Raw genomic sequence first — 9,150 nt, 5'->3', positions numbered from 1 at the left:
AACGTGCATTCAGTTTGGCACACTTGGTAAATGCATTGGCTACAAGTGTTAATGTTTTCAGAGATAGTGCTTCAAGAATCACTGTTAGAGTTTAAGCATTCAGAAAAAAACTGTAATCAGGCATTGGAGTCTGAAAAGGCTCTAGTCTAAAGTCAAGACACAGTTGAAGTGTTGGCCACCACATGCTTTTGGCAAACAACACCAGATCGAAAACATGCAAATGAACGGAGAGGAGATTGATTGATGCGTAAAGGGCGCATACCCCACTGAATGCACCCAGGAGGATAACACTGTGTCCAAGCGAGCTTTAACCACTTGTTTATATCATGGATATATTTACACAAATACTCATTTCTGCATTTCATGTTTCACATTTGTAATTTGCTAAATGTAATCGACAAATAAAACTGCTTAAATGGATTACATTGTGGTGTTTTTATTCAAAGAAAAAAAACAGTAACTGTTTGTAGAGTAACATTTGAAAATGCATCGTATTTCTTATTAAAGTATATTCATTCCTACTTTAGTCCAACATGGCAACAAATGGTCACTAAGGTCAACAAAAGAACACCATCATAGGGAGTTTTAGTTGTAATGGGTGCAATAGTCAAAGAAAGGCTACTACAGGGCTTTTGGGAGAGGACACCCAACACCATCTCGCATATTTTAACCCCCCCATCATTTCATCAACTTTCTTTGCATAAAAGTCCAAAAAATAAATACAAAATATCCCCCAGAATTTATACAAGATCAAAAAGACAGTTTGGTTGGTTTAGCAGTAGTGTTTTAAGCATTGCATTACGTGTCATAATATTAATCGAACACACTACTCATCCGTTTCTACTTGTCAGATTTGAATAACAGCAAAACAGTGATGGAAAAATCATACAGGTGTTAGAAATGGTTGTTGTAACCGAATAATTACCATTATATCAACTGACTGTACAATCCATATCTCAATAAAACTGTTGACCGTTCTCTTCTTAGAGATCACCAACCTCTGAGTAATACACACTAATACTGACTGAGATGAGATTGTACTTTATTCATCCTCAAGGGGAAATGAGTTTAGATTGTCATTTCTTCTCAATAGCAGATAAGGAATCAGCCAGTGACCCCTATAGATAACAGACAGAAACAAACATAGTATATTCCCGTCAACCAATACAATTTCAACTTTCTAGTACAACTTTGAATACAGTCATTCCCATTTGCTGAGGCAGTTGATATAGACACAAGTTTAGTTGAGTCAATTCAGATTCTGTCTCCAAAATATTTATTGCTTTAATTTACTGGCATATAATCGAACGGCATGTGGGGGAAATGATCTCAGGAACACACTGGTTACGTTTTCAATCCAAATGAAATAGCATTTTCCTATAAAAACACAATCTACACTTTTACGTTGTCTACAGTTGACCAGCAACTGCAGCAAAATAATCATACAAAATGCGACAGGAAAAACTATATACAGTTATATAATTTGATATAATTGCATTTCTTATTTCAAAAAAGCACTCGCACATCTGAGTTATCTGGTTGCAGGTGCGAGGGAATATGATAACCTCAAAGAAAAGAGAAACCTGCACATTGCTCTTGCTCTTATTAAAGCAGAATATTTCAAAACAAGTAATAACAGCAAGAGCAGTGAGTTTTTTAAAAATTTGTTTGAATATAATGGCGTTGCAAATGACAGTTAGGTTGTAGACTTAAGAGTACGCAAGTTGACATGATGTTCATACTGCTGCAAGCCATTCTTCAAATATCTTATAGGGGTCACCAAATCCACATGAAAAGTCCAGCCAACCTTCGCAAAGCATCTGTTTAGCTTCTTCACACATCCCACCAGGACAACTGGGCACAGACGTCAATTCGTTGTCTATCCACGTTGTTTCAACGTATTTTTTTCGTTTTCAAATAACGTGGAAACAACATTGATTCAACCTGTTTGTGCCCAGTGGGGTGGCTCGATTCAAACCATATCGCTGAAGTTCAAAGTTATAGCACGATTTACATTTAATGGCAATGTTCCCACGTTTATGGAGACTGCATTCACGCTAAATTGCATTTGTCGGCTCAATCAGAAATAGCCTTTACATTTCAAGCATGCTAAATGTAGCTTGGCATTTATTGTCATGAATCTTGCCCCGGAGTCAGCTCTGCAGAGTGGTCACTAGCTGACTCGACACTGGACTTGACCAACCAATTCCTGACACTCCCTGAAAAGAGAGTGAAATGCATGCAGACACCAGACACTTCTCTCCCTACCTGCTTCCTCTTTCTGTCTCCTTTTAAGAAGCATAGAAACTACTTTTTCCATTGAGTAGTCTAGGATCCCTTCACAACACACAGCAACATTCTCTGACCCTATAGTTGAAACATACAGTGCAATTTTTCAATTTCCGCCATTCACTAACATTCTATGGATTCACGTCCATATTAGGACATCCTCAGTATCACCATTCAGTATCATTCCATCATACCCGGGTGGTGTCCATATTAGGACTGCCTCAGTCTCAGCAGTCAGGTATTGTACTTGTTCCACCATCCATCAGTGCTCTCTCAGGTCTATGTGTTCTGATGTATGAGACTGTCCCTGTATGCGTTTGTACACTAGTGAAAAATCCAATGTCCCCTCTAGGGATAAATAACGTTTTATTTCATCATTATTAATTCATCCAATTGGCTTGGCAGTTGCCATTGTGCTGGTTAGCTGAGATAGCTGGTATACACAGGTTAAGGTTGGGCACTCTGCGGTAGACAAAATGGAAGGGTTGCGAGTTTGGGTGGCTGTGTATCTCCGCTTTGATTCGCTGGGGGTGTGTGTCCGGGGCAAGCTGCTGACAGGTTGCCTCAGTGATGAGAAAGAGGGCGTGGTTCTCGGGGTCATGAACATTGAACTTGTAGGCGCAGAGCGAGCATACTTCTTCGGTGGTGGAGTACGGGTGGACTAGGAGGGTTTTGGCTGTGCAGCCGCTGTTGACTTCTTGTAAGGCGACTCGCAGGTAGTTCTGAAGGAGAAAGGATACAAGGAATGTAATACAGGTAATATTCATACAAAAATACATTTATGCAAACATGCAAAACAGATATAATATATACACATGCAAAAACACATGGGAGAAAATGACACAAAGAGAGACAGAGAACACGGATATCAGTTATATGCAGGTGCTCATGCAGGATCAGAACTGAGACACAAATACACAGGAATGTTCTTGTTTTTTGAAGAGACACAGGGAGAAATATGAAGGAGCGCTGATACGGCTCTATAGCCTCTATTCTTTGTATGGCGTTTACAGGAAGACACAGCCATTTCAGAGCGAACAGAGAAAAACCAAGACAACGCGTCATTAGTACACAATCACATGCATTAGATTAGTCCTATCTCATCTACCTATCAGCTTCCTTCTCAATATCACTCCCTTCTTGACCGTCTCTAACCCGGAAATCAAACACATTTTTTTCTTCCAAAAGTGTCTTCATAGTTCCAGATCATTTTTGAATACGGATCCAAATACAGAGGGATAGTCTCGGCATGTCACCACCGGCGCTTCTCATGCAGATTGGTGTTGAGTGAAGTTGCCCCTTGACGCTAATCTTGGGTCAGTTTTGCATTTCCCCCCACTAATGGTTAAGGTTAGGATTGGGGGAAAGAAAGCTGATCCTAGATCTGTACTTAAGGGAAACTTCACACTGGAGCCATGCAGATTGTCTCTCCCGTCTCGGGGAAGGCATTTTAGGGGGGCGTTCTTTCAAACTCACTGCCTGGGGGTCAGATGGGGTTCAGGGCGATACCTGGAAGTCGTCCACGGAGGGCGCCGTGCGCTGGGCGGTGCGTCGGCGGTGCCACTGGTGCAGGGTGTCTCTGGCCTCGGAGCTGAGGACCCTGGCTGCCTGTTCCTCCTGGAAGTTCTTGATGAGAGCCATGGCCCCGTACGCACTGGTCAGGTAGTAGCCACCTGTGGGGAGGGAGGGTTGGGGAGAAGGGGCGAGCAGGCAGGGAAGGAGGAGACCCAGGAAGAGAAATATAATACATGTCAATATGGGCATGCTGTGGGTTTGACTGTGGACGTGTTAATGTCTCAACGAGACCATACAAGGTAGAAAATGACGTATACGGTTTGCATGTTGGTGAAGAATACATTCTGGTCTATACGTGAGTATATCGCAAACTGTATACTGTGGTATTGAATCCAGTTTCATGACGTGATGGAAGACCTACCCTCTCCATGTAGCAGTGTGGGATCCAGCAGCTCCATCATGTAGAGGATCTCAGTGTCCAGCTGAGGCATGTCACACTGGGCCAGGACATAGGTCAGCATCGGTAGGAAGTCATCTGCTCCATACATCCTCCCTGCGAGAGAGAGATTATTATTATTTTTATGTTAATACTGTAAATCTCCAAAGTAAACTTTGGCAATATGTACATTGTTACGTCATGCCAATAGAGCAAATTGAATGGAAGGGAATTGAAAGGGGAGAGAGAGAGGAGAGAGGGAAGAGAGAGAGAGAGAGAGAGAAGAGACAAGAGAGAGAGAGAGAGAGAAGAGAGAGAGAGAGAGAGAGAGAAGATACAAGAGAGAGAGAGAGAGAGAGAAGAGACAAGAGAGCGAGAGAGAGAGAGGGGAGAGAGAGTAGAGAGAGAAGAGAAATGGAGAGAGAGGAGAGAGGGATGAGAGAGCGACAGAGAGAGAAAGGAGAGCGAGAGAGAGAGAGAGAGAGGCATGTCACAATGGGCCAGGACGTAGGCCAGCATGGGCAGGAAGTCATCCTCCCTGTACAAAGGGGAAAGGCAAGGTGAGGTATAGGAAAGTTATGGTCAGATGAAAACACACACATGAACACACAAACACACATACTCAAAAACATGCAGATAAAACAAGGTTGGGGGTCAATAGAATTTCAAAAAAAAGTTTTATCAAACAAAATAATTAAGAAACATTGCTTTTTAGTTTCCTTCCTGAATTTACTGACTTTAAATGGAATTGATCCCAATCGTGTGTAATACACAACCAGATACACTATAGACAAATATGTGGAACTCATCCACACTCTCTGCACAGTCGTGGCCAAAATAATTGAGAATGACACAAATATTAATTTTCACAAAGTCTGCTGCCTCAGTTTGTATGATGGCAATTTGCATATACTCCAGAATGTTATGAAGAGTGATCATATAAATTGCAATTAATTACAAAGTCCCATTTATCGGTTCATCAAGAACTTCAAGGAGAGCGGTTCAATTGCTGTGATGAAGGCTTCAGGGGGCCCAAGAAAGTCCAGCAAGCGGCAGGACCGTATCCTAAAGTTGATTCAGCTGCGGGATCGAGGCACCACCAGTACAGAGCTTGCTCAGGAATGGCAGCAGGCAGATGTGAGTGCATCTGCATGCACAGTGAGGCGAAGACTTTTGGAGGATGGCCTGGTATGAAGAACGGCAGCAAAGAAGACTGATATTCTGCAAAAGGTACAGGGATTGGACTGTAGAGGACTGGGGTAAAGTCATTTTCTCTGATGAATCCCCTTTCAGATTGTTTGGGGCATCTGGAAAAAAGCTTTTCCGGAGAAGACAAGGTGAGTAAAGCATCCTGAGACCATTCATGTGTGGGGTTGCTTCTCAGCCAAGGGAGTGGGCTCACTTACAATTTTGCCTAAGAACACAGCCATGAATAAAAAATGGTCCCAGCACATCCTCAAACAGTTTGGTGATTAACAATGCCTTTTCCAGCATGATGGAGCACCTTGCCATGAGGCAAAAGTGATAACTAAGTGGCTCTGGGAACAAAACATCGATATTTTGGGTCCATGGCCAGGAAACTCCCCAGACCTTAATCCCATTTAGAACTTATGGTCAAATCCTCAAGAGGCAGGTAGACAAACAAAAACCCACAGATTCTGACAAACTCCAAGTATTGATAATGCAAGAATGGGCTGCCATCAGTCAGGATGTGGCCCAGAAGTTAATTGACAGCATACCAGGGCAGATTGCAGAGGTCTTGAAAAAGAAGGGTCAACACTGCAAATATTGACTCTTTGCATCAACTTCATGTAATTGTCAATAAAAGCCTTTGACACTGATGAAATGCTTGTAATTATACTTCAGCATTCCATAATAACATATGACAAAAATATCTAAAGACACTGAAGCAGCAGACTTTGTGAAAATTAATATTTGTGTCATTCTCAAATGACCATGACTGTACATGTACCCTCCCTCCCAAAACACATCCTCCCCCCAATCCCACCTACCTGAGTTATCCTGCATGATGGTGTAGATGAGTTTACACACTCGGAGCAGCAGCGACACCTTCTTATCCGGGGAGTACATCTTCCTCATGTTGTGGAACTTGTGGCGGATCTTCTCGATGGCCATGGGGTCAGGGGGCACGGCCCCGTCCACACCCAGGTCCTGAGGCCTCCGGGTCTTAGCCAGGGCCAGGTTCTCCCTCAGCTGCTGCCAGCCTCCACTGCTCACCTAGGAGGAGAGGAAGGAGAAGGTTATGACCGTAGAAATGTAGTTATTAGAAGTGACAAAGCCCCAGTGCTTAAATGGGAGAGTAGCGAGAGGAAGGTCAATGTTGTGATTATAGATATAGAATTACTAGACAAACAAGGTTATGAATCATCTTCATGGTCATGATCGCCATCTATTCATTATATTTCTATGATCATTGTTCCTTCTATTTATTATATTTCTATCATAGAAATGTAATTACTAGAAGGGGAGAAAACCTCTCAGACCTGTGGTTATGATGACATCAACTTCAGGATTCTCCTTAGTGTAAACACTGCATATAAAATATATCCTGTTTAAAAGACATGAGCTCCTTGACTAACGTTCTACTAACTTTCCGAATCAACTATGATTCTATCAGGTGCTGCAATGGAAGACAAAGCTCACCTGGAAGTCGTGCAGGGCCACTTCCACTACGCCCTTCAGCGGCTTCAACACACATTTGTGCATGGCCTTCTCCAGGACAGAGTCTAGAGATAAAACACACAGACACGTTGGGGGTTAGTGGCTGCTTCCCCAAACTGGCTTGTAACCTAAACTGGATCAAGACACACTGCTGTGTGAAGGGCTTTCTTCGTATTTTTGGAGTTCGATCAATGTTTCACACAATTAGGAGGATGTGGTAAAACTCTCCGTTAACGTAAGAGCTTTACGTTTAAAACTTTTTAGAGGGATAAATCTCACGCAACTGAAAATGCTTTTCCGCAATGAAACGGTAAACGTAAACGCTGTAAAACATCATGCAGTAAAATAAATACCATCCACAACCATTAAAAAACACCAACTGACCCAGATGCAGTTTGATCATGCAATGGCATTTTATTGTACAATGGTGCGCGTCCGCTGTGAAGAGCTACTTCCACTGCCTCGCCCTAAAACATAACCCAGCCATAACCATAGCTGAACCTGCACACTAACGGACATCACCCCAAGATCCTCAGGAGAATAATACATGCTTGAACACAAACTACACAGTTAGATAAAACAATAGCCTACATCCATCACGTAGCCTATTCTATTATTTTTCATCTGATCACAAACTGTATACAATCAGAGTCAAGCAAATAGTCTTTGCTGCTGGTTAACTAGCGGTGACAGAGCCCGTGAACCGTAGCCGGCAGCTGGGTACTGAACCATAGTTTTAATCGTCTCTATTATTTCAACTGGTTATTCTTAACATTTGTATACATTTTCATTTGTTACTGCCACTCATCCAAATGAATCTAGTGGCCTAGAGAGCGAGAGAGCGAGAGACCGAGAGAGCGAGAGAGCGAGAGAGAGAGAGAGAGAGCGAGAGAAAGAGGGAGGTTCGGGGAAGTGTAAGGTTAGAAAACTCCCCACTACCTACAGACTACACAGCACTAAATTCCTATATGTAAATGATCAAGTTTAGAAAAGCAATGTCAACCAAGGTAAAAACTGGGTAGTGTTTTACTGTCGGCTACGACTAATAAAATAAATATGATTCTGAATACATGGAGAGGTAGGTAGAATATTAACATGGACTCGAGAGCTGGATAAACACACACAGGTTAATAGTTCAAAAACATGATGTAAACACACACACACACGTCCCTCTACACTTCCTTACTGCTGGTTTCCTGTCTCCACTCAGGACTGGCCTTGACTCCTTGGTATGTTGGGCAATGTTTGTTATACCTCCTCTGTAAGCCTTTACAATGGGCTACACCCCTTAGAAAAGAGTTCCAAAAAGGTTATTTGTGGAGAGATAGGGTTCTACCAAGAACCAGTTGGATCAGTAGAACCCTTTTTGGAAGACAAGGGTCCTTTGTTAGGCAAATGGTTCTATCTAGAACATTTAACATCCTTTACTGTTTTTGGGTAAAAGGGTTCTTTGATGATTCTTTGGAAGACAAGAAGGGTTCTACATAGAACCAGCCGACTTTCATCACTGTTACGATTTAAAATGACAAGTTAGCATCCCGTTCACAGGGCTGGTTAACTCTGGGGAATCCTTTGGCGTCTAGACAGTTAGGTAGAATGAACTACAATACACTTTAAAATGGGTGGAATTGGTGCCTCTGGGGCATCTCAGATGGTTGTTAGGGGACCTTTATACTGAAGAATGTGTCTAGTTATTTATGATTTTCTTTTGGTGTATTGTTGTGTGTAATAACGCATATGTTATTGTGTATATGAATATGTGGTCTATTGTGTTTATTGTATTCTGATGTGTATTGTGGTGCTATACAGGGCTCATCTGGAAGAGAGACCTTGGTCTCAGCATTGACTCTGTCAAAATAAAGGTATAAATAAATACAAATACAAGAAATAATAATATACTATTTCCCAGCATGCTCTGTTGAAGGGAGATTTTCAGAATGGTTCGTTTTACTGTAATATCTGTGTTTTTGCATGCACATTGATTGGTTGATACATCTTATGCTACACAAAGATAAATAACCTACAGTTTTCTAAATATCCAATCTGTTGGATTTATTGCACCCATTACTGAGATGGTTGTTCCAATTTAGATGATTGAGGTAGTCTCAGTGTTCAATCTTCCCTACCCTAGCAGTCATTCTGAATGCAGGTTGCAGGTGATTAACAATTCCACTTGTTGGAAATCCTAACTCAGGCTGGATTCCAATAGGAATTACACATCACTTTGC

The 9,150-nt window shown here is 42.0% G+C and overlaps 1 protein-coding gene across 1 annotated transcript in view; it reads right to left on the bottom strand.

Annotated features, from left to right (window-relative positions):
• Positions 1-416: 416 nt before the first annotated feature.
• LOC118365693 (ras and Rab interactor 2-like) overlaps positions 417-9,150 on the bottom strand; it is a 38,049-nt gene continuing 29,315 nt past the window's right edge. Inside the window, 5 exon segments of the mRNA XM_052503224.1 lie at positions 417-3,011; positions 3,799-3,962; positions 4,226-4,357; positions 6,253-6,478; positions 6,905-6,987. Of these exon segments, the coding sequence (XP_052359184.1) occupies positions 2,670-3,011; positions 3,799-3,962; positions 4,226-4,357; positions 6,253-6,478; positions 6,905-6,987 (947 nt within the window). The 3' untranslated portion in view covers positions 417-2,669.

The sequence above is a fragment of the Oncorhynchus keta genome, unplaced genomic scaffold (genome assembly GCF_023373465.1).
Source record: "Oncorhynchus keta strain PuntledgeMale-10-30-2019 unplaced genomic scaffold, Oket_V2 Un_contig_1690_pilon_pilon, whole genome shotgun sequence".
In the NCBI taxonomy this organism is placed as follows: Eukaryota; Metazoa; Chordata; class Actinopteri; order Salmoniformes; family Salmonidae; genus Oncorhynchus; species Oncorhynchus keta.
The sequence above is the reverse complement of the archived record's forward strand: the minus strand, read 5'-3'. Positions and strand labels throughout refer to the sequence as shown.